Source organism: Macrobrachium nipponense, chromosome 8 (assembly GCF_015104395.2).
Source record: "Macrobrachium nipponense isolate FS-2020 chromosome 8, ASM1510439v2, whole genome shotgun sequence".
NCBI lineage: Eukaryota > Metazoa > Arthropoda > Malacostraca > Decapoda > Palaemonidae > Macrobrachium > Macrobrachium nipponense.
The window spans coordinates 4,129,654-4,156,656 of NC_087203.1; the positions used below are offsets into that span (position 1 = coordinate 4,129,654).

The following is a 27,003-nucleotide window of genomic DNA, read 5'->3' on the forward strand; positions in this document are numbered from 1 at the left end:
ATTATTTTGTCTTAGTCTCTGTAGCACTAGCTCTAGTTTATGCGAATGTACTTCTAAGGTATTAAAAAAGATTACAAGACCAACCATATAGGCATGTAGGGTATCCCCTAAATGGTCTCCAAACACAATATTAATAATTCTGGTGAATGTAATTGGGGCGTAACGTAAACCGGAGGCATACGTAAAAATTGATAATATCCCTGAGTGTGCTGAAGGCGGTGTATGAGGTACACTCACATAACTAATGGTATCTGGTGAAAGCCTTTAAGTAAGTCCAAGCTGGTGAAAAATTTATCCTTACCTAACAAAAATAAGATATCATCGGTACATGGCACTGGAAAATGATCGGGAATCGTTTCCTTGTTTAAGCGACAGAAATCTACTCAGATACGCCAAGTCCGATCTTTTTTATTTGCATGACGTTTAAGGGAAAATTTATATGGGCTATTTGATTTCCTAATGACTCCTATTACTAACATTTTTTCAACTTTGTCATTTACCTCTATTTTGAAATTTCATTGGGAGTCTATTCGAAGGTGCATATATAGCTTTATGTTTGCCCTTAGACCGTATTTTGTGTTCAATGACATCCGTTTTCCCCCAGAGATCACTCGCTAGTGGAGAAACATGTAACGGCTAATTTAAAATGGTACAAAAATTATGTCAAAGTGAAGAAAAAATTTCCGAGATGTGTCACAGATACTTTTTAGTGCGGCAAGAAAGAAATTCGCGCTTGCGCGCCTGCGTAACGATTGTAAACAAAACAACACCTCGATCCGTGAACTCCCAGCATCCCCCTAGGCGCGTGATTCAAAAGTTTTTGGCTGGTAGGCCTATAAGTATTTTTACGCGAATTTAAAAAAAAAAAATTTTTGAGTCAACGTATGGTACGTCCATTCGGCATACGGGAGACATTTTGACTCAACGTTTAATACGTCCATTCGGCGTTTAAGGGTTAAGTCAAGTGAACATTATGACTTTAAAAATTCGTTGAAGAAAACTTCTGAACAGGACAATTCTACAACAAAGAACTCAAATGAAGGAAGCGTTCAACACTCCAACTAGGTAATTCCGTTGTTGATATTCGAATTCCTGTTTGTTATTCTGCTGGAACGTCTTGTGGGCTGTGATGATGCTGCATGGAGTTCCCCTGGCGGTGCGGCTGTAACATTGCTGGAACGTTCGCATCCCTCGTGCTGTAATCTCATACTCACATGCTATATAACATATTGCGGACCTGCAACCATTGTCTTCATTTTCGACACGGAAAACTGTGCCCATTATTATTACTAGCAAACTTACCCATCTAAGATGGGTGATAAAATACGGGTGCAGAAGTGAAAAATTTATATGTACTATTTGTTCAGCAATATTAAAATAAGGGCGAGTTACACGAATAGTCTCTCTCTCTCTCTCTCTCTCTCTCGTAATGTAATTCAAGGAACGACCACTGAACGCAGAGATATTCTTATTCATTGTTGTTTCCCCGCTCTTAATGATATTCTCTCTCTCTCTCCTCTCTCTCTCTCTCTCTCTCTCTCTCTCTCTTAAAGTAAGTGAAGGGACGATCAATGAATGTAAAGAAAGTTCGTATTCATATTATTGTTTACCCTCTTTTAATGATTCTCTCTCTCTCTCTCTCTCTCTCTCTCTCTCTCTCTCTCTCTCAATGTAAGTCAAGTAACGAAGACGGTGATGGGATTATCGGATTACTTAGCTCTCAAATCACAAATTGTAGTGCATTAATGTCGTTAAATGGCTCGGTCTCTCTCTCAAGGAACGACCACTGAAGCGCAGGAGATATTCTTATTCATTGTTGTTTCCCCTCTCTTAATGATATTCTCTCTCTCTCTCTCTCTCTCTCTCTCTCTCTCTCTCTCTCTCTTAAAGTAAGTGAAGGACGATCAATGAATGTAAAGAAGTTCGTATTCATTATTGTTTTACCCTCTTTTAAATGACCTCTCTGTCTCTCCTCTCCTCTCTCTCATCTCTCTCTCTCTCTCGTCTCCTCTCGTCTCAATGTAAGTCAAGTAACGGAAGGACGGTGATGGGATTATTGGATTACTTAGCTCTCAAATCACAAATTGTTGTGCATTAATGTCGTTAAATGGCTCTCTCTCTCTCTCTCTCTCTCTCTCTCTCTCTCTCTCTCTCTCTCTCTCTCTCTCTCTCATTTAACGGAACAGGGATCTTGATTGGTTCGTTTCTTTGTCAATTACTTTGCACGGTGATACGAATAATAAAGTATTCTTTCTTTTCATATGTTACTGCATAGACGCAACTTGTATGTCAGTGCGTTATGGCTACTGATAAATGCTCTTATTATCCTGTGTCTTCCAAAAAAGAGTAGAAAGTAGGAACTTGTCAGTTTCCTTTTAATTATGTCCATTGGCAGGATCGAAATTCCGAAGCAACATTACCGGGCAGTACTTCTTCAACATTATTTTGTGCACTGGCAGTCCCGATGGATTTAAGTTATTCAAAAAATCTTGCGGATATTGATGATAATTTTCATCTTCTATTGTGTCCGAGCTGAAATATTCGCGGCTTTCTCCGGGGAAGTTGTACAGAAATTATGTATGAAAAAATCGTAAAGTAACTAAGTCCACGGGAATAACCAGCCTCGTTTCACGGCCAGAAACAGCTCTGTTTCAGGGAATCCCTTCTCACCCCCACCCCCTACAAAGGAGGGGTTAGGTTGGATGAAACCCGTTAAAAACCATCTTAGGGGTCCCCACCATAATCCTGCCAAGTTTCATGCCCATCTGACCAGCCGTTTGGCCGTGATTGAATGACAGACAGACAGACAGACAGACATTACGCCCATTATAGTATGATTATTATTATTATTATTATTATTATTATTATTATTATTATTATTATTATTATTATTATTATTATTATTATTATTATTATTATTATTTTATTATTATTATTATATTTCTACAATTGTTGTTATCACTGGTATTTCCTTTTTTCATTGTTACTCAGAATATTATCGGTAGTATAGGGTTTTGCTACATTCATTTTTCGTATTTAGCCTTCTGGACTTGACTACTTTAACTACCTATTAATACTGTTGTGTTACCATTATTATATACTACTGTAGCAACAGTGTGGATATTGTCAATTAATCATTGTTTATCATGTTATTTCATGTATCTAGATTATGTAGGTTATGTCTATACTTTGTATATTCCATGTGTATGGCGCTGAGATGAAATAAAATTTGATATTATTATTATTATTATTATTATTATTATTATTATTATTATTATTATTATTATTTTATTAAAAGTAATGGCTACTTCAGCAGCGTTACAGTCTTCGGCAGAGTTCTTAGAAGCCATCAAGGACGCCCCTGGTACCGGGATTATCGCCTCGCTGGATGTAGAGTCCCTATTTACGAACGTGCCTGTCGACGAAACCATAGATATAATCATTGATGTTGCTACAAGGAATCAGTCGACGGCGCCCCTCAACATACCGGAAGCCTCGCTCCGTACGCTGCTGGAGATATGCACCAAGAAGGCCCCTTTCTCCACCCACCGTGGCCAGATGTTCCGCCAAAAGGACGGCGTGGCGATGGGCTCCCCACTGGGGGTTCTCTTCGCTAACTTTTATATGGGCACCGTGGAGGAACGGGTCTTCGCCAGGATGCAGAACAACCCCGCAGATATGGACGTTATATTGACGACATCTTTGTGCAAGTCGACGCCGAGGATGAGGTAGAAGCCCTCCGTCAAGCATTTCAGCAGTGTAGTGTGCTGAATTACACAGTCGAACGCAGCTCCGACGATCGGCTCCCCTTCCTCGACGTCCTTGTAAGCAAGACGGAAGACGGTCTCCGTACTTCAGTCTACACAAAGAAAACCAATTTAGGACTTTGCCTCAACGGAGACAGCGAGTGCCCCGCCAGATTCAAAAGCACCACCGTCAGGGCCTTCGTCAGGAGGGCCCTCTCCCACTGCTCAACCTGGCAGGACACTCACCAGGAACTCGACCGCGCCTCCCAAGTACTTGTGAATAATGGGTACTCAAATAAATTAATCAGCAAGGAAGTCCGCACAGCCTGGAGAAATGGTACGGTAGTGAGAGCCCGCAGCCCCGCCCCCAGGATAATATCAAGCTGTACTACAAAGCCTTCATGAGTTCCCATTACCGTGAAGAAGAGGACGCCATTAAGAAAATTATTTCCGATAATGTATCCCCGACTGACGACACCAAGAATATCGACCTAATCATATATTACCAGAATCGGAGGACGCGCGATCTTATTATGAAAAATAACCCCTCTCCACAGGTACGAGAAACCCCTGAAGCAGAGGCGATGTCAGTGTACCAATATACATGCCCAGTCCGCGAATGCAGCGGCGCCTACGTAGGTATGACTACCATGCGACTGTCGAAGAGACTCTCGTGCCACGCCCAAGAGGGGGCTATAAAGAATCACGCCCGCACCAAACATCACGAGGCCATCTCCCGAGATGTCATCATAAAGAACACGAAGATCATCGGGAAGGCCCCTGATGCCCGTCGGTTGCGCCTGCTGGAGGCGCTACTCATCCAGCAAATAAAACCTACTCTGAATACGACGCAGGAAGAATTTCTCCTCCCTACGAGTATGAGAAGACCTGCCACCAACAATGACACCACCGATCATGACAACTCTATGGATGACAACGCCCCCGAACGAGGTACTCCTGCAGCCGATGGAAATCAAAGTAGCCGTGACGTCCCACAGCGTAGCGCAACGCCCATCAATGTTACAGCGCCGCTTAGGAGGTCCAGGCGGCTGCAGGATATGCTGCAACGCAACCATCGGCCCGAAGAAAGTGGCTTGAGACCTGGCTCAGGCAGCCAATGAAAACAAGACTCACCGCCACCAGCCAATAGGAGACAAGCATGGGGCAGACCCCCTGCTGTCAAACCCACAGACTATAAGGAGGACGGACACCGCACCAAGATCAGTCCACCCTCAGCTTCCCAGCCCGAGGATGTCTGGCAGCTCCAGACGAAAGCTCGCTTTAAGAAAGAGAGAGAGAGAGAGAGAGAGAGAGAGAGAGAAAATCGTTAATGACTTTGATGACTATGGTATCATAGTTTATCTGTAAAATTCAAATATATACACCTATTTTGACCCTGTATTTTACCATGACCTCTATAGGCGCTCTACTAGCCTGTTTAAGTAGCACTGAAAAAGCCGCTATTCGCAAAATAGAGAAGAATCTCTACAAGTGTAACGCTGCTGAAGTAGCCATTACTTTTAATAAAGTATGCTTGAGAGAGGGTCTGCTTCCTAAGTATATTATTATTATTATTATTATTATTTCCCAGTAAGAATTTAGCTTTGCTCAGGGCATTGCCCCAAGCTTGAGTCTTTGTTTTGTTTACATTAATTGAATATGCATGAACATTTCATTATCTCTTTGTTCTCCTCTGCGTTTTAGGTAAGGGAAGTGCTTGTAAGAGATTCATTATACCGAAATATTTTATTACTGACTGACAGTATATATTTCTAATTCACTATGAAATAGTGTTTCATAGTAACATTCCCCTTTTTCTCGTTAAAATAATCCTGGTTTTACCTGAGCATCCCCCTGAGATTGTATCCTGTGTTGTTTCACTTTTAGTTCAAGTTTGCTCCTTTCCTTGAATTCCCTTCTAAATTTCAATACATGGAAAGCATTTTTAAAGGATTTTTATTATGCTAAGAATTTCCATTATTTTAAATTTTGTTTTTCCTGTGTGATATTCATTTTGTGTTATACTGGCACTTCAACTCAATGGGTTCCATTATATCCGGATATATCACCAAGTATAGGAAAGTAAAATTTTACTTTGTCTAAGTAAATTATGCGGGGTTATTTTTTCTTGTTAGAAGCTTTAACTGCAATGTACAGTTCATTTACATCATGTAATTTACCTGTTCTACTTTTAAATTTACAAATACTCACAAATGTGTTCTTACTGGGATACTACCATTCCTCTTATATATTAGAACATCTTTTGCTGCAAACTGAATCAGTCATTGAATCTTTGTAACAAGTTAGTTAACTGGTTTGAGAGGTGGGGTGAGAGGGTGGTATATCTCTCACTTGCCCAACCATACAACTCCCTTTTTCTTCAGCTGCCACAAGAGAAGCCATGCTTGATCTTTCTTCCTTGTGCGCTCGTTGGATTTTTGAAATAAAGTAAAAACTGTTGTTGCTCTTGATTGTATTATTATTGCTTATTATTCTGTTCATTTTTCTCATGTTGCTGTTGTTGTGAGTCTCTATTAGTTTTCCTACTGATTTTATGTTGTTCACTTCGATTTCTCTCGGGAGACATGAGCTGAACCCTGGGCCTGCTCCTCATTACCGTAAGAAAAATGGCAGAGAACTTTATTCAGATATTCGGGGTTTAAGGTCAAATTTTCATAATCTTCAGAGTTATACATGTAACCATGATTTGATGTTTTTATCCGAGACACTTGTGAGTAGTAACAAATCATAGGCTGAGTTTTTAATCCCAGGCTTTGATTCTTGACTTTTGTTTATCGTCTTCACATCCCACACGAGCAACGGACGGCTGTTTACACTGACGACCTACTATTTATTGTCAAAAAGACTCGGAGTGTAGTTGCTATGAAGTTCTTTGTTGTAAGATTTTCAGTAAGTTCTACAGTGTTTACATATTTGCTGTTTACCGCAATCGAAATATCGATGATTCTGTGTATGACTGTTTCTTGGAGCGGATTAGTATGTCTCAGTCACAAGATTCAAAAGCTTCATTCATTATGTGTATAGACCGGAATGCAAAGCACAGCAAGAGGCTTCATTCAAATTCCTGAGATCAACATGGCCGGTCTGCTCTTGAATTTTAGGTATTCTTGGAGGTTGTCCAACTAAATGGTAAAAGATTAGCCTTCATATTCACAGATCTTCCAGCAATTGTCAAGTCCAATACCACTGGTTCAAATCTATAGCCAATTAGGATTGCATCAGTAATATTTCAGATGCAATATTAGGTCCAGATCTGATTTAACAAGGTATGGTTTGATGATACATGGAGATGAGCTTATCATGACAAACAGACCAAAATCAAGACATGGAGACGAAATTGTTCCCATGAAAATTATCCATTTTTGTTTACTTTCGTTGTCCTGCAAACAGAATTTATCGTATTGCTGAGAGAAATTACAGTATTTCCTTAAAGAGGAATCTTGAAGGAATTACTTAGCCTTATCTGTGGTGGACCAAATTGACATCATCTATCTTCGGGTCAGGCTTTTCTTTCTTTCCACCACTACTAACAGATGATGGTAGTTTGGTTGCTGGCCCTAAGGAAAAGGCTAAAACTGCTTCATCAAGCTTTTGAAACTAACCCGAGGATATACTTTTCCTTGATACTTATTATTCTGAACCTATACGTACAGAATTGGTGTTACGTTCTAGGGAATGTTAAGAAAATTCTTGAAAATCTTGATAGTTGGGGTGGAGAAGATCCTGATGGTTTCTTCCCTATGTTTTATAAAAAGGTTTTTGTAGATTCTATAGATTTTAATGGCTGTGTAGTATCTTAGCAGATTAGCGCAGGTTCAGTAATACAGTGCCTGTTCCCAAGGGTGTCATATCTGCAGACTGCAGTAACCACAATCTAATTTATATTCTCCCTGTGCTGTCCAAAGTTGCAGAAAAACTTATTTATAAGCCACTATATAAGTATGTGGAATCAATGGATTGTTACCTGATAATTAATATGCACACGGGAAGTAGTTAGGTAGCTGGTATGCGGTACTAGATTTGACATGCCATTTACAAGAGTACTTGATAAAGGTTTAGAGTTTAGATTAATTCAGATAGATTTTAGTCTTGCTTTCGATTTCGTAAATCACAAGACACTTATTTATAAACTTTAGAATCTTGGAGTGGGTGGGTATGTTTTGAGTTTACTTCAAGATTTCTTTAGAAGTAGGTAGCAGGGAGTTGTTGTTAATGGGATCTTTAGCGAACCAAGACCTACTGTGTCAGTAGCTCTACAGGGTAGTGCTTCTGGTCCACTGTTATTTTTAGTGTATACAAATGATATGGTTGTTGGCATGATGCAACACTTGGATGTGGTAACATGAAAACATTATTGATTCAGAGATCTTTCACAGATTTTCCACCCCATCCTGCCTTGTAGATGGATGGGACTGCTGAATGAGTCTGAAGCTTTAACTATTGTAAGTGTAACTTCTGACTCACTTCTTGCTTTTGAGAAACATCAAATAAAAGTGTCAGTAAGTGCCACACAAAAGTTAGGTACTGTACTTGAAGGCTTTGTATATTTATAATGGTAATGAAATCAATGTAACTGGTTTAGGTCATTTGTCCTTCCTGTACTAAATACCGTTCTCCGGTGTGGATGTCTGTTTCTGCCAGAGATTTATCTCTTTTAGATATAGGTGTTTGTGGTGGTAGGTTTCTGTTTCCTAATATTAGCAATTATGACTTGGACCATCGACAGATGGATGGTCTCTTGTGTGTAAATTTGTCATAAGTTGTATTTCAACAGAGATCTTTCACATTCACATTTGATCCCTGATCCAATTTCCCTGCTGAGAGCAACCAGATTTGCTGAACAGCAGCACCAATATGCATTAAATATGCCTCACTGTCGAACTTCTCAGTTCAAGAGGTCCTTTATTCCTCACACCATTGGACAATAGATCAATCTCCCTGAGGATGACGTGCAAATGGAACTTGAAAAGTTCAAACGAAGATGCAGTGCTTTACTAGTCCAATACAATTCTTGTATTTTAATTAATTACTTGATTTTTTATTTTTTTATTTTTAACAACTGATCTCATCTTACGTATTTCCCTTTACCTTCTGTGTTACTTCTTTCTAATTGGACATCATATTCTTTGGAAGCTAGATTTCAAGTAAATTGCCCCTATGTGCTTGAGCCAGGTGAATAAAATTCATCATCATCATCTTCTTTATCTTCTTCTTCTTCTTCTTCGTAATAATATAATAATAATAGTAATAATAATAATAATAATAATAATAATAATAATAATAATAATAATAATAATATTAGTAATAATGTTGAATAAAATGGCAGAATTCAGCGAATTAATCTTATATATTATCTTTTCTATTTTTCTTATTACTCGCTTTTCTGGCTCAGCAATACTTCACAATAATTGTCCAATATTCATATTGGGGATAATGCCAAAAGTGGTATTTTATTCAGAACAGGCTTTATCAATAAAAGACTGGTATTATCAGTATAATCTGGTATTATCAGAATACTGGTACTATATGGGAAGGCGTTCTCTGGTTCAGATCAAGCAGGGGTCGTTGTCAGTGTTGGTATCATTCATAAGAGAGGTCAATGTCAGGCTGGGGTCATGGTCGTCTCTGGTATTCAGCTGGTATTACTGCTGGTATAGCTCTGGTTTATCGCAACGTTTCAATCTTCTCGTAGGTCATCTTCTTGGCTGGTTAGCAGTAGAAGTGAAGAGATGGTGTCTGCATGCTGATGTTAATAGCGGCTCGAATCGTAGAGCTGTGCTGTCATTGGTTGAGCCAGTCTGGGGCGAAGTCTGGTATCTCTCGTCGATGGTTGCAGGGATGCAGCCATGCGAGTGCTCGAGTAGTGTATCGGGGAATGAATGTCAGGAGTCCTACCTGCGGCAGGAATCCTATTATCCCACTGGTGCTCCTGGATATTTGGGTGGTCGTTCGCTGCTGGTCTTCAGGTGGCGGTAGGGAGGAGAAACGTTTCTTGGGTAATGTTCAAGTTAGGATTCGTAAACGTCGGGGATCAGTGGTTTGGTCAATTATTTTTATATTTGGTATAATATCGCTCCTTTTTATTCTTACGTTATGGGCAGTCCTGGCGTGATTATACTATGGCTCTTCTTCTGTTGGCAGGAGATTCTCTTGAATAATCACATGGTGGTCATGCTGTATTTGCTGAGGCATCCTCGGACGGGGTACGTGTATTGGTAGACCACGCTCGTGTTCTTCAAGGGATACTGCGGGGGGGCTACTGGGTTGTTCCTCATCACCAGGCTGCTTGTCTTCTTCGTTTTATAATATATTAAATTAATGGTCTTGTCCTGATTGGTGGGGGTGACATTTCTCTCTATGACGGTCTTGAGGGCTTGCTCACCCTCCTTATACCTTCGGTGAAAGTGCCCTTTGTAAAAAAGCTTGATGGGCTCTGGGATGTCGGGGCGGGGTTCCTGGAGGTACCAATCTTCAACTTTCTTTGCTATCACAGCATCGACGGCGCAATTAGTGCGTCCATTGTCGACGAGGACCTGGGCCGTTTGTTCCAGTTCGCTGTGTGTGTCGCTCCAGGAGGAGCAGTGCGAGAGGGCCCTCCTGACGAAGGCACTGATGGTGGAGTGCTTATACCTCTCAGGGCACTCCTCGCTCTCTCCGTTCATACACATACCAGGTTCATCGGCTTTGTGTACATGTTCGTGGGGAATCGGGTGTCTTGCTGCTCGACAAGGACATCGAGGAAGGGGAGGCAGCAGTCTTGGCAGTGTTCTATGGTAAAGGAAAGGCAGCTGTGATCATGAAATGCATGTCGCAACTGCTCTATCTCTTCCTGGGAGTGGGCGCTGATGAAGGTGTCATCGATGTAGCGCACATACATCCTTGGTTTGCTGGAATTCTGGAAGACCCTCTCTTCCATGTAAAAATTGGCGAAGAGGACTCCAAGGGGAGAACCCATCGCCACCCCGTCGATCTAGGTGTACATGCTGCCGCGGTGGTCAGAAAAGGGGGCCTTCTTAGTGCAGATTTCCAGCAGGGCTGGATGTTTAAGGGTGGTGTATCGGGGTCCCTGTATACCTTGTCCAAGATCATTTGAATGGTCTCATCGACGGGGACGTTGGTAAATAAGGACTCCACATCCATCGAAGTGATACATCCTCCGGTGGGCGTTACTTGTAGGGCTTTCAGCTCGGCCGACGACTTCAAGCTGTAGGTATCCGGGACATACAGGGTCAGAATGGTGTTAAGCTTCTTGGCCAACAGGTATGTTAGGGCAGGGATCTGGCTAATAATTGTGTGAAGGGGGTTCCCTTGCTTATGAGTCTTGACGTTCCCGTAGATGTACCCCAGGTTATGGTCGCCCGTGATAGGTTGTAGATGAAGGGCGTTAGAGGCGGTGTTGACCGTCTCTATGATTCGATTTCCCTTGCGTTTGATGTCATCGACAGGGTTCTTGGTTATCCTGCTGAATTTCATGGTGTCTGCTAGGATTTCTTCTATTTTCCTATGATATTCTTCGGTCTCTATAAGTACGAAGGCGGCAGTCTTGTCCGCCCTACGTACAGTGACGTCCTCTTGTTTCCTTAACTGCTTGGCTGCTTCCCTCAGGTCACGGGTGATGATACCACTGCGGTAGTCTCCACTGTCTGTGAGGGCCTCGGCAAGCAGAAGTGGTTGAAGGGCATCAATCATCCGTAGGTTCCCAATGTCTTCTTGCTTTTGGATGCCATCGAGGAGATTTTCGATTTCTAGTCGTTTATCGACGGGGTGGCGATGGGTTCTCCCCTTGGAGTCCTCTTCGCCAATTTTTACATGGGCACCATTGAAGAGAGGGTCTTCCAGAATTCCAGCAAACCAAGGATGTATGTGCGCTACATCGATGATGCCTTCGTCAGCGCTGACTCCCAGGAAGAGATAGAGCAGCTGCGACGTGCATTTCATGATCACAGCTGCCTTTCCTTTACCATAGAACACTGCCAAGACCGCCGCCTCCCCTTCCTCGACGTCCTTGTCGAGCAGCAAGACACCCGATTCCGCATGAACTTGTGCATGAAGCCGACGAACCTGGATATGTGTATGAACGGAGAGAGCGAGTGCCCTGAGAGGTATAAGCACTCCACCATCAGCGCCCTTGTCAGGAGGACCCTCTCATACTGCTCTTCCTGGAGCGACACACATAGTGAACTGGAACGAAGCCTTTGTCAGGAGGGCCCTCTCGCACTGCTCTTCCTGGAGCGATACACATAGTGAACTGGAACGAACAGCCCAGGTCCTCGTTGACAATGGACACACTATTCGCGCCGTCAATGCTGTGATAGCAAAGAAAGTTGAAGATTGGTACCTCCAGGAACCCGGCACTGACATCCCAGAGCCCATCAAGCTTTTTTACAAAGGGCACTTCCATCAAAGGTATAAGGAGGACGAGCAAGCCCTCAAGACCGTCATAGAGGGAAATGTCACCCGCACCAATCAGGACAAGACCATTAATTTAATGATATATTATAAAACGAAGAAAACAAGCAGCCTGGTGATGAGGAACAACCCAGTAGGCCCCCTGCAGGATCCCTTGAAGAAGACGAGCGTGGTCTACCGATATACATGCCCCATCCGAGGATGCCTCGGCAAATACATCGGCATGACCACCATGTGATTCTCCAAGAGAATCTCCTGCCACGCCCAAGTAGGAGCCATTTACAATCACGCTAGGACTGCTCATAACGTAAGAATAAAAAGGAGCGATATTATACCAAATATCAAAATATTTGACCAAACCACTGATCCCCGACATTTACGAATCCTGGAAGCCCTCCATATAGGAAAGGAGAAACCTAACTTGAACATTACCCAAGAAATGTTTCTCCTCCCTACCGCTGCCCGAAGACCAGCAGCGAACGACCACCCAAATACCCAGGAGCACCAGCGGGATGATAGGATTCCTGCCGCAGGTAGGACTCCTGACATTCATTCCCCGATACACTACTCGAGCGCTCGCACGGCTGCATCCCTGCAACCATCGACGAGAGATCCCAGACTTCGCCCCAGACCGGCTCGACCAATGACAGCACAGCTCTAGGATTCGAGCTGCTATGAATATCGGCATGCAGACACCATCTCTTCACTTCTACTGCTAACCAGCCAAGAAGATGACCTGCGAGAAGGTTGAAACGTCGCGATAAGCCAGAGCTATACCAGCAGTAATACCAGCTGACATTGACCTCTCTTATGGAATACCAACACCGATGATGACCCCTACTTGATCTGAACCAGAGGAATGCCCTCCCATATACCAGTATTCTGATAATACCAGTATCCTGATAATACCTGTCTTTGATTAATAAAGCCTGTTCTGAATAAAATACCACTTTTAGCATTATCCCCAATATGAATATTGGACAATTATTGCGAATTATCGCTGAGCCAGAAAAGTGAGTGATAAGAAAAATAGAAAAGATAATATATAAGATTAATTCGCTGAATTCTGCCATTTTATTCAACAGAATTTGTTTAAAAAAGGGTCTTCTTCCAAAAATAGTAATAATGATAACATTATAATAATAATAATTAATGAGCAGCTTACTACACTTGTTACTCTCCAATCATTTTTTTTTCATACTTTCTCTGTCTAGTACTGGTAATCTTCTTAGGCACGAAGATATAGTAATTCAGTTGTATTCCACATAGGAAAATGAAAAAAGGTATATCTCAGAAAATGCCCAACAGTTTCGTCCTCCAATGGACCTCTTCTTGGAGCGTTTATTAAGGAAAGAGATAAAGTTTACAGTGCATGCGGCCAAGAAAGGCCTAAAATGTTTTTAAACATACAGTTACCAAAAACTAGCAGTTTGAGCTAATAGTTTGCTGAATAGTTTGTAGCTCAAACTGCTAGTTTTTGGTAACTGTATGTTTAAAAACATTTTAGGCCTTTCTTGGCCGCATGCACTGTAAACTTTATCTCTTTCCTTATTAAATGCTCCAAGAAGAGGTCCATTGGAGGACGAAACTGTTGGGCATTTTCTGAGATATACCTTTTTTCATTTTCCTATGTGGAATACAACTGAACTTTCTCTGTCTGTTTGAATCTGTTAATTCTCAGTTATGAAAATAAATATAAAATAAAACATGATCTATACTAGTGTGGGGGTCATGAGCTAGCAATGTTGTTGCTTCCTTTCCTTAATCAGTAGACCCACAAGATTTGTTCCTACTATAGTACTACAGTACTATAGTATCCTACTATAGTAGGATCTCAGTTATAATACAACTTATGAAAAATTGACACACAAGAGACAATCTGTCGATGGTCCATGTCATAATTGCTAATACATATTAGGAAACAGAAACCTACCACCACAAACCACTATACAGTATCTAAAAGAGATAAATCTCTGGAAGAAGCAGACATGCACTCTAGTATTCTAGTAAAGGAATGACAAATCCCCTAAAACAGATTACATTGATTTCAACACTGTTATATAAATATATGAGGAATTCAAGTATGTACAGTACCTAACTTTTGTGTAAGGTGTGAGCATAAAGTTACAATGACAATATTAACTATTGTAAGTGTAACTTACAATAGTTTGGTTCAGACTCATTCAGCAGTCTCATCCTCCTACAAGGCAGGATGGGGCGGAAAATCTGTAAAACATCTGTGAATCAATGGTAAAAGATTGGACTGTCACATACTCTTTGACATATGTGTTTCTTGGTTCTCTCACATGTGGGAAAGTACAATAAGAGGAGGAAGAAGGATGAGAATTGTTCTCTAGTTTCTTTGGGGAATAATAACCTCTTCCTCATACTCATGGATCTTCTCTTTAAGGATAGTTAGTTCCCTCAAAATTTAACAGATCTATTCATTCCATTGTTGCGGAGGACAAGGAAGTAATTGTTGCGGAGGACAAGGAAGTAATTGTTCGTGATTAGTTATCTTTCATAGTATCTGTGGAAAATGGCTTACTCTTAGCTTCCCAGGTGGTCCATCTTTGGCTGCATTTCTTGAGGACCCTGTGGAAAAGGACAGGCTTCCTTCAGTTGTGTCTGCTATTGTTTCTGCCATCGCTGTGGCTTCATATATGTACTGCAAAGGAAAGGTATTCTCTAATTGCAGTTCTGCTGTGGCTGACCTGTCCTCCAGTTCCCACCAGTCTTCCTATATTTCTTATTGTCATCATCTTCTGGCTCGTCTGTCCTCATGCTCATACCTGAAGTTTCTTCCTCTACATAGAAGGAAGAGAATGAGGAGAAGTTTAAGACCTTGTGTATGAAGTCCAGCAAAGGATGTTAAGAGTAAGCCATATTTTCCACAGATACTTGAACAATAACAAATTCTGAGTGCTTGCTTCGTTGCCTAACGTGGTGGAATGAATAAGTCTGTCAGATTTTGGGGGTGCTAACTATCCTGAAAGAGGATATCCATAAGCATGAGGAAGAGGAACAGAAATCAGAGCCAGATAAGAGATGGAAAGGTTCAGAGCAGCATCACTGGTACTTGATCACTGTACCTCTAGCAGGGCTGTCACTACTGTGCATGCATGCCCACAAGTGGACTGCCCTCCACCCCCTCCATCCCACCATGCATTCTCGGTCTCATTCTGGAATATGTCCATCTCTCTTGCTTTACCTTTACTGTGTCTGTAGATCAGGTGTTTGTTCCACCTTGTATGCTTAGTTTACTGCACAGGCTTTAGGCATGCAAGAGAAGAGGGGCACCTCATTTCTCCTGTCTTATCAGTTGCAACTGATTATAGAAGCAGAGAGGTGGTGGGGTCAAGGTCTGAATTCTTTATGGATGATGAATCTGTTGGATCTCATCTGCTTCCTCTGGCGAGAGGCTTCTCTGGTGCAGGGTGAGATTGGGAACAAGAGAGAGTGGAAAATTGGTTTCACCTCTTTGTCTGAAGAGAGCACAGCCTATTCCTCAGGCATCTCTCTGCCCTGAGGGCTCCTCTCCTCTGATAGCTAAGTAGGATAAGCTGGAGCAGTACTTCAGAGAGGTTATTTTGCTCATTCATTGGTGTAAGAGCCTCAGGAAGGTGACTTTAACCTCATATTTGCCCACAGTCCTGTCTGCAAAGCAGTCCTTAGAAAATGCCCGGAGGCACAACTTTTGGTTTGGTTGCCATGGTCACAGTTAATGTATGGTGTTTTGGAGGAAGTGAACACTTTGATCTGCAGACCAGGGAATTCCCTAGCCTCCACCAGGTTGAGTAAATTCTTCCCCTTGCTATTGTTATCCCAGCAGAAAACCAACACACACCTAAGGATGCAAAGCTACTCTTCTGCTGTTGGATGTGTCATTCTGCTGACTGATGAATAACCTCCTGCTGGAGAGTGAATGGCTATTCGTTTAGTACTAGAGGCAAACACCTTGTAGTTCTTAGCTATATCTACTTAGCTTTATCTCCTGAAGCTATCTTGTGGCTAGGTCTGTGGATGAACACCTATGCTGTGACAGGTATCGTGTATTTCAATGAGAGAGCAACATTCCATAGGTTGCTGGTAGCCATGGGTAGGGCCATTAACTTCTTGGCAAATCTGTATCTTCCAGTTTCCCAGATAGGAGCAGTTCTGTGTTTTTGATAAAAGAAACCTCTTGCTGAGGAGCAGTTTTGCTTTTGGCTCCCTCTATTGATTCCTCTGGATTAGGTAGAGGCAGTGGTTTAGCTCAGGAGAGCGGGTTCCCAAGACTCCTCCTTCAGCCATCTGGTGTTTTTCAATCCCTTGTTGGGGGCAAAGGCATCCATTGCCAAATCTTTGGGCATGGAAAAGCCTTCCATGTAAGGGATGATGAAGAAACCCCGTCTTCAGAAGCCCAGGTATAAAGCCCAATATTCTGCTTCTTTTAAGAAAGGTGGGGAATTTTCCCAGCCCTTTTGTCCCCCTCCCTCAGGTCCATCCATTGAGGGTATATAATATCTGGAGGTGCTATCTGTATACCAGCACTACGTAGTTCGGTGATCATCCACCAGGGTGGTGCTGCAGAGCCTTGCGGCCATCTTTAAATGCCTGGTAACCGGGCAAATTGAACAGGGGGCCTTAGGCAATTGTGAATTTTTATTTATCCTGAGTGTTTAATGAGTAAGTGTTTAATGAGTGTTTAGTTAATATTTACTGTTTAGTGAATGTTGAGTGTGTAAGTACTCAGTTAATGTTAGTGAGTGCTTAGTGTTTAGTGAATGTTTAGTGAGTGTTAAATGAATGTTTAGTGTTTAGGGTTTAATGATTATTTTGTAAATAATGAGTGTTTAGGGTTTAGTGAATGTTTAGTGTGTAAGTATTCAGTGAATGCTCAGTGTGTTAGCATTCATTGAATTTTTAGCGAATGTTTAAGGGTTAGTGAATCTTTAGTATGTGAGTGTTCAGTGCGTGTTTAGGGTTTAATGAATGTCTAGTGAATGTTAGTGTTTAGTGAATTTTTGGCATCTAAGTAGTTAGTGAATGTTTAGTGTCTAGTGAATTTTTTGTGAATATTAGTAATCCATGAATGCTTAGTTTGTAAGTATTCAGTGAATTTTTAGCGAGAGTTTCGGGTTTAGTGAATGTTAGTGTTTAGTGTATGTTTATTTGTAAATGTTTAGTGAGTGTATGATTGAACAGTGAATGTTTCAGTGGCTGTTTAGTGATTAATGAGTGTAAATGGGTTTAATGAATATTTAGGGTTTAGTGAGTATTTAGTGTTTAATGAGTGTTTAGGGTCTAGTGAGTGTTTAGTTTATAGTGAGTGCTTAGTGAATGTTTAGTGAGTGTTTAGTGTATAGTGAGTACTTCGTGAATGTTTAGTGTATAACGAGTGCATAGTGAATGTATGTTTAGTGAGTGTTTAGAGTGTAATGAATAATTAGGATTAAGCGAGAGATTAGTGAATGTTTACTGAGTGTGTAGGTACAGTGAGTATTTAGTGAGTGTTTTTTGTTTTATGAGTATTTAGTGAGTATTCAGTGTATAGTGAGTGCCTAGTGAGTTTTGAATGCTCAGTGTGTGTTTAGTGTTATTGAGTGTGAGTGTATTGTAAGTGTGAGTATTTAGTGAGTGTAAGTATACAGTGAGAGTTAGTGTTTAGTGATTGTACATAACTGTTTAGTTAGTGTTGAGTGACTGTACACAGAGAACGTCCTGTAATTTGCAAGAACCATTTATGCTAGACATTGCTTAGACCAATAGGAGATGCTTAGGCCTTGACCACAATGGTTGGAGTGCTTTGGCTAACCTGTTTTTGTAATGTAATTTTTCTCTGTGAAATTGGGTCGAGTAATACTAATAATATAATAATAATAATAATAAAGTATAGTACATACTATGAGCTGGACTGAGACTTATCAGTATGGCCGCCCTAGGTCGCACAATTGGCAGGGAGATCGTCACTTCATGTTATTGACACTCTATGGGTCCATACAAGAAGAAAAGAAAAGGTAAGAAAAATGGAGGAGGTCGCTGTGAGTGGTGATCCCCTTCTTCCATTGCCACAAGTAGGGGGTTGCTTGTCATGCATGGGCGCAGTGTTAGCAACAGGGACCAGAGCTTTTGGTCATATCAGTCCTTTGGGATGGATACAGGCTTCCATTCTAGGACTCTCATGTCCGTTTCTTTGAATAACTTATGTTGTTCCCCTGCTGTCCTTCAGATGTGTGGAAATTTCTGGCCTTGGTGGCAAAGGTGAAGGAAACAGACATCATGGAAGTTGTAGATCGCCTGTCTGGATGTTACATATTTCCATGCAGTGTAGCATGATTCAAGTTTTTTTACTTAAAACATCTTACACTGTATGGAGTTATGTGTTTAATATTCTGCTCCAGAAAAGTTCTTTATGCATATAGCTTTAAATTGGAGATGAAGGATAGCTATGGCTATACCAAAATTCTAAGAGTAAAATTTTCTGTTGAATAAAACTTAACATTGTTTTGCACATTTTAATCAACTCTATTAGCACGATCTTCTAAAATGGCCTGTCCAGCAGTCTGCTCTCCAAGGTATCATATAAAAATTCTAGCAGACCATGAGTAATTACCTTTGGGAATAATGATACCCCATCAAAATTCTCCAGCATGGACTCTTGTTTGTACATTGCTATATACTTGAAGATTATGTTGTTTTCTTAGATCTGCATCAGATGTGGTACAAACCAATTGGTTAATATTAATGAGGTTTTTGTTATACTACGAAGTGGGGGTTGGAGGTAAAAATTTGCCGAGCCAAAAAATAGAAGTGTAAGTTTTTATTACTCCAAGTAATATAATAAACAAAATAAATTATTTCCATCAATGGAATTTGCTATGAAAGTGGAAAAGGATGGTAGCATATCCTTTTCGATGCCTAATACAAGAAGGCAGTAATGGGTTTAAATGCCGGATAGTATACAGAACACCTACCAGGATTTGTCTGTGGACATTTTATTCTGGCCAAAGCAATAGCGCAAACAAACCAGTTTTCACAATCTTGCTTTTAAACATATTATGTAACAATATACATTCCCCCTGATAATATGTTGAAGATAAAGTAGATATACTTACGAATAGATGCAAGAAATTAAAATGCAGTTTCCCGATTCTGTATTAGACAGAGCACTAAGAGCGGAAAAAATTACTATATGATAACAACAGAGAAACTTAGTGTAATGATGACTTCAAAAATAGTTCCCTTCGCCTTAAGAATTTTGGAGTTAGTAGAGCATTTAAGATCAATAACTAACGCAAAAAGACAAACACATAGACCTCTTCTGATAGTAGGTAAGGATGTGTATATAATATCCATTGGAAATCGTGTGTTAATTATTATATTGGACAAACTAAAATCATTGTAAAAGATAATAAAATAGCATAAAAAGGCATAAAAGTTAAAAAGATAGTTTACTCCAATAATATATAGGAAAGAATGGTTAGTGTCCAGTTTTTTAGAAGAAAGTTTTTGTAAGAATATGAATATCAACAAAGAAATATATGAAATTGATATATGTATTTCAGAAGAAATGTTAAATGTATAGAATTTGGGCAAGGTAATTTACATGGCCTACAGCAAAGGTGTGAGTCCATTCGCATTGATAAATGTCATTTGTAAATATACCCCAGACTTCAAATACTAATGAGTTACTGCTCATCCCTCTTTGTCCCGCTTAGCAGGTGTGAATACTAGTTTTCCAACCATTTGTGCATTTTTTGTGCTGTTTCAGTTACATAGACTGCACATTGTAAATTTATGCTACCTTTTATGTCAGTGAAAAATATCTTAAGAATGATGGCTTTAAAAGCTATAGGCAAAACCGGCCTGGATTTATTCCCATTGTTCTATTTTTCCATGTGGTATATACTTGTGTGTATGTGTGTGTTTGTAAGACATTTCAGGGTTCAAAATGAATTAGAGTGAAGGCAGAAGATCTTGCTCTCAATTTTTTCACTTTCCTTATGGCCATATATTTTGTTCCTATTTTGTATCATGTTGTTATTCTTGTGATGGGTTTGTAAGCATGTGATTTTAATTTTAAATTTATCCTATTGCCATTTTGATAAACCTGTGAGGTATGGATGACAGTAGTTCATGCATATTACATAGTACTTTCTAAGAGATCTTATTTATTTCAGTTGCCCGAACTCTGAAGACCTTCCAGGCAGTTGTAAATACTTATGTCCGCACAATACCTTCAGAACAAAAGAAATTCGAACATGTTGATAAATACTGGTATGTTTCCATGAAATTTGCCTTCTTTATTGATGTACTGTATTATGATTTTTTTAAAGGATTTTCATTGTATCCCAGTATACATTACATGAATGCTTATGTAATTATACTATTTTTGTATCAATAAGCAAACATTTTAAAAGTACCTAACCATTTTTCGGCAATTATTCCACAAGGGCTACTGAAATCACATCTCCAATAAGACCCTTTGGTGGACATATTGCCTGTAAGGGGTCATCTAGTAACAGTTAATAGCAGAAAACATCATCTTCATTCCCAGCCAGTCACAGTTGACATCCTCTTCAAACGGGGCAGCTGTAAGAGGTAAAAGCTGCAAGTTCTGTTTCTGACTTGAAAGGAGTAAGAATTGCTGTCAGTCACTTCTACAATTCCCCATCCTTACGATATGATCTCCATATCATCTGCCACTGTAGTTGGTGGCTAGTAAAGCCCAGTCATGTATAGTACACAAAAATCCCGACTTTTATAACTCTTGGCCTTTTATAACTCTGGAAATATTCAACCAACTGGGATGAAACTTTGGCTTTAGATGATTCCCATTAAGGTCTTTTATCGTGCCAAATTCCATCAAAATCTGTGCAGCCGTTCCAGAGATCCAGATATCGATTCTTGGCGTTCAGGGGATGTGGTAAGGGGTGAGTGGGTGAGCGACCTAACATATCTTTGGAGAAATAATGGTAAAAGATACAGCTGGGATACTTAATTTTCCTCACAGCTGGTATTCTGAAGGGGTAATTTTGGGGTTTGTTTTTTGAAGTAATGAATGTTAAAGTTACAGTGGGCCATTCCATTAACCACCAAAATTCAAATTTCCTGATACTCAGGTACGGACTGCTCACAACATTTGAAGAGACTCTCTTTTCTGAACAGGAGTGAATAGCAAGTGGTGTTAGGAGAAGCTCGCTGACTTACTGTCAATTGCTGTAATTAAAAATGATCTCACAAACTGAATTTACATACTCAGTTTTGGTTTTGCAATTGTTGACCCACCATAAATAAAGAGCCTCAGTAGTTTGAATGTTTTCATGCACATGTGGTCGCACGCACACACTCATGAAATATATATATATATATATATATATATATATATATATATATATATATATATATATATATATATATATATATATATACAGTACTGCCTCAGGATACGAAATTAATCCGTTCTGAAGCGGGTTTCGTAACCTGATTTTTTTGTATCTCGAACTATGTTTTACTTGCAAATTGCCTAATTCGTTCCAAGCCCTACAAAAACACCACAGTAAATTTTATAATAAAGCTAAATTTACCAATAAACAATGAAATACAACAATTTGGACCATTCAATACCTAACATAAACTACATATACTACTATTATGTACCTATAAATAAAGTGTATTAGTGTACATGGTACAAGAAATACTATATGTACATATGTAGTAAAATGTGGAACCTTACCTTTCAAGTGAGGCGATCTCTGAAGGTGGAGACAGAGGAGGAAAAATGGCAAAGACATGAACACTTAACTTTACGAAACACATTAACAAATGGCAGAAAGCATTAACACTCAACTTTACAAAAAACCTTAAATTAAATTTCTTTTTTTTTTTGTCTCTTTTTGATTTTTACATTTTTTTTTACTTTTTTATACTTTACGTTTTTTTACAAAATTTAAATTTCTTCCCACTTTCAACTTTCAGTTATTTTCATATCACTTGGATCTTCCTGTTTGCTTACTACTACTAAAGGCCTCTTTAAAAAATAATTATCCAAGGAAGATTGCTTCTGCCTGCTTTTCACAATGTTCCTGAAACGACTCAGGCACACGTCATCGAACTGTGCAAGCATATGACCTGTGTAAGCCTTTTTGGGGTCTCTCTTTTCTACAAATGTTTGCACTTTATGAAAAGCAGCTAGAGCATCCTTAATTTCTGCCATTGTCATAGAGTCCTCCTCCTCCTCCTCGCCACTGCTAGAGAACTCTTCTTGAACAACATTATGTTGCATGGGCTCCAACTCCTTCAGGTCATCCATTGTAAGCTCATCTTGGTGCTCCTCAATTAGGTCATTGATGTCGTCCTCGTCGACGACCAGGCCCATGGACTTGCCGAGAGCAACGATCTCGTCAAGATCTGGTTGCAAAACAGTTTTAGGATCGTCAACTGTTTCTGAATCTGCATCAGCTTCGCCCACGTTGAATCCCTCGAAGTCTCGGGTGGATACGGCATCAGGCCAGAGTTTCCTCCATGAAGAATTCAAGGTTCGCCTCGTAACCTCCTGCCAAGCTTGATCGATTAGTCGGATGCATATCACGATATCGAAAGGCTCCTTCCAAAATTCACGCAAGGTGAGGTTTGTGTTATCGGTGATGTCGAAACATCTCTTGAAAAGATGTTTCGTATACAACCTCTTGAAGTTCGATATCACTTGCTGGTCCATGAGCTGGAGGAGAGGGGTGGTGTTAGGCGGAAGATAAAGAATACTCTGCTAGGATATCTTCCTCGAGGCCAGGAGGGTGAGCAGGGGCATTGTTCAACAAGAGCAGACATTTCAGGGGGAGGCGCTTCTCTTCCAAGAATTTCTTCACTGTCGGGCCAAAACACAGAATTACCCACTCAGTGAACAAAAGTCTCATTACCCAGGCTTTCGCATTAGCCCTCCACATCACTGGAAGCTTCTCCTTTAGCACTATGTGGGCGTTGAAGGCTCGAGGAGTCTCCGAATGATACACAAGTAGTGGCTTGACTTTACAATCCCCACTGGTGTTGGAACATAATGCAAACGTAAACCTGTCTTTCATAGGCTTATGCCCGGGTAGCTTCTTCTCTTCCTGCGTGATTTACGTCCGACGAGGCATTTTTTTTCCAAAAAAGGCCAGTCTCATCACAGTTGAAGACTTGCTGAGAACTGTAGCCTTCCTTGATTGTCATCTCATCGAACATCTTAATAAAGGCTTCGGTCACTTTCGTGTCCAAGCTGGCAGCCTCCCCATGCCGCACCACCGAATGGATGCCAGTCCGTTTACGGAATTTATCAAACAACCCACAAGAAGCCTTGAAGTCTGGGGTTGGCATCGATGTCCCTTCTACTCCGCCCGGGCGATCAGATCACCAAAAATAGCGCTGGCCTTGTGGCAGATTGCTGTCTCAGTTATTGTATCGCCAGCAATTTTTTTTTTTTTATCCATACAAGAAGCAGCCTCTCCATCTCATCATGCACGTGGCTCCTCTTGTTGGACAAAATAGTCATGCCCTTGGAGGGCTTCCTTCTGCTTAAGGATGTTGCCTATCGTCAACAGATTTTGGCCATATTCCTTAGCGATCACACTCAACTGCATGCCAGTGTCATACTTTTTAATGATCTCCATCTTTGTCTCCAAAGAAAGCATCCTCTTCTTTCCATGAAAGTACGTATACGTACTTTCCATGATAAAGTACGTATACGTACAATTAGAAAGCAAAATCACTAACACAAATTTACGTTAACAAACAAATTATGTATATGTGAACGAATGAATTCCTCGTGCATACAATAACGCTGGTGCAACAAAGTGGCAGAAGGACGCCTTTACGTAGATGTACCATGGGAGAGATGCTGACCAATAGGAGATCAGGATCTTACAGCGGTGACTAGCATCAGGAACCAATGGGAGAGCGGGAGGATGGTGTCGAGTGTACTCAGTTAGCGGAGCGTGAGTTTTAAAATTGTTCTTGGTGATCTGGGCGAATCTGGGCGAATCTCAGACTATACAGTACACCCTTTCGCAACCTGCATTATTTTTGTATGCAGGAGCAAAAGAATTCTTCTTCTTTGCTTTCGTAACTTGGATTTTTTGTAAGTAGGGACTTTCGCATGTCGAGGTTCCACTGTATATATATATATATATATGAATAACTTGATCACGAAGTATATAAAACGTGATGCTATGTATAAATAAAGGTTTTTTGCCACGAAGGAAAAAATGAAAAAGCGAGATAGTCAAGTACTTTCGGTCCTGTTCGGACCCTTTACTGAGGCAAACTGATTTTACAGAAAACAACATAGTCAAAAGAAAGCTTAATATACAAACTGACACTTCAAGATTAGCAAGCAATAAGGGCGATTTTCACTCTACAGAAAGGAGGAGCCACCTGAGGGTAGCCCCACCTTGAAGGATACACGCAGTAAACAAGTGATTCTCCCAGAAAACTACATTTTGAAAAAACATGGAAGCATATACAATTTGATATCAGGAATTTTTACAAAAATTTTCCCCAAAAATATTATTATTAATGAAAAGACGAAAGAAAATATAAATATATTATATATAAAATAAAAAGGAGAAGAGGAAGAGGGAGAGAAAAGAAAGAGGAGGATGAGATGAGAGAGCAAGAGAGAGATGAGAGAGAGAGAGCGAGAGAGAGAGAGAGAGAGAGAGAGAGAGATATAGAGAGAGAGAGAGAGAGAGATGATAACTATATACATGTGGGACTAATTTATTAGTTGTTCATTTATTTTAAGGTCCTTCATAAACATCTTACAAATATATGGGTCCAAATGGTACATTCCCAGACTAAGATTTAGGTTGTTTTTATTAGTGATTTGTATAATTGCCGATTCCAGTAAATTTCTTGAAACATAATTATTAGATCTAGGAATTACCGAGGTATCACCCCAATTAATACAATGAGATTTTTCACTCAGATGGATAAACAGTGCATTTGAAGTCTGGGCTGTTCTAACTGAATACATATGCTGCTTTATACGTACACATAAATTTTTACTTGACTGACCAACGTAAAACAATGGGCAATCCTTACAAGGAATTTTGTAAATGATGTTGTTATTTGTTACGGGACTATTCTTAATTAGCATATCTTTAATGGTATTGTTATAAGAGAACACTACATTAACATTAAACGATTTGAATATTGATTTTATGGTTTCAAATCCACGAAAATAAGGTAAGCTAAGTACATTTTTAGGCATTTCTTTTTCATTAATAGCAAACAAAACTATAAAACTTTTTGTGAGCTTTTTGATAACATAAATCAATTAAATGAGGTGGGTAGCAGAGATCGTTTCCTATCTTTTTTATGCATTCTATTTTCTTTCCCGATATTGTGGACTCGTGATACGCAAAGCGCGTAGGAACATAGAAGAAAAAATTGAAATTTTAATATTAAGATGGTGGCCAGAATAAAAATGTACATATGTTAAATTATTTGTGGGTTTCTATAAATACTGAATTTGCATTGGAAAGATTCTCTATGTATTAATACATCTAGGAAAGGGATGACATTGTTATTTTCAATTTCAACAGTGAATTTTATGGATGGCACTAAATTATTCAATTAGACAGTAAATCATTTACATCGATACCACCAGGTAAAGACTACTAAGATATCATCGACATATCGGTACATTTTAAGGGGATAAGTGTGATATTCGGGAGGTGTTGCCTCTCAAAAAAACAAAAAAATCCATATATAAGTTTGAAAGGAGAGGTGATAAAGGGTTACCCATGGCCATACCAAATATTTGTTGGTAATATTCTCCATTAAAAATAAATCTGCAATCATTTTTTCCTTTGTGGCAAAAAACCTTTATTTTTATATATACTATATATATATATATATATATATATATATATATATATATATATATATATATATATATATATATATATATATATATACGTATGAGCCTGGCCTTGACAGAGGCTCCGATACGTAAACGGAAATAGTTGAGGGAAAATGAAGGAAATTTACTTGAACTTACCCTAAAAGGATTTATAGTGATAATTTACTCTAGAGGAAAGGGGTCGCCAGAAACTCAGCTAAGTACTTTACAGCTATTTATTTACAAGAGGCTGCTTAAACAGCCAAGGTTTAAGTAAAATGCAACTGGTCCCACATGGACTAATAATATCTCTCAAGTGAATGATAGCTGGCGCAAAATGGAATTCGTAAAAGCTGGTTTCATAATCTTGGGTAATGCAACACTTGCGGGCGGAGAGACTTGACACGTGACTCAGGGAATCTGGAAAATGATCCCAGATTAAACAAGATAAAAGAAAAATGACTTCTTGCTCAGATTACAATTATTTAGCTCTCTAACACTGGGGGCAAAGGAACCCTAATGGTTCACTGAGGTATGCACTGAAGACTTAGTCTTTAACAAGTCACAAGGGGGAGCACGTGGCCCGATGAGGACAAAGGGCTTTTGATGTAGGAGGGATAAAAGTAAGACTTGAAAATGAAATTAACCAAGAGTTGTATGGTAGTACAAAAGGTGCTGGTTTGGAGTTTACACTTTTAGACGTACCTGGATGCCATGTTCAGTGGATCTTTGTAGAAAAGTGCGGCGTCCGGCTTGGTCTCAGAGTTTGGGCGCGCCAATAACGCCGTTAGGCTTAAGTGTGGGAGGCTGGCTGGCTGGACATTCGTCCAAGGTCACAGAATGCAGTCGACTGAGCAGATCGCAGGTGTCTTGCCTGGGTGTTGGGGGTCAGCTTAACCCCCCATGAGCAGGGCAAATCCTGGAAACAGAACATACAGCCAGCAGAGGGTTCAACCAGGAAAAAGA

At 40.0% G+C, this 27,003-nt stretch overlaps 1 protein-coding gene across 3 annotated transcripts in view; it reads left to right on the forward strand.

The window, feature by feature from the left end:
• LOC135222590 (glyoxylate/hydroxypyruvate reductase A-like) overlaps window positions 1-27,003 on the forward strand; it is a 251,672-nt gene that overhangs the window by 153,674 nt on the left and 70,995 nt on the right. For all 3 annotated transcript variants that reach the window (XM_064260673.1, XM_064260672.1, XM_064260671.1), the window contains one exon: window positions 20,339-20,435. In XM_064260673.1, coding sequence (XP_064116743.1) covers window positions 20,339-20,435 — 97 coding nt within the window. The remainder of the gene's footprint in view (window positions 1-20,338; window positions 20,436-27,003) is intronic.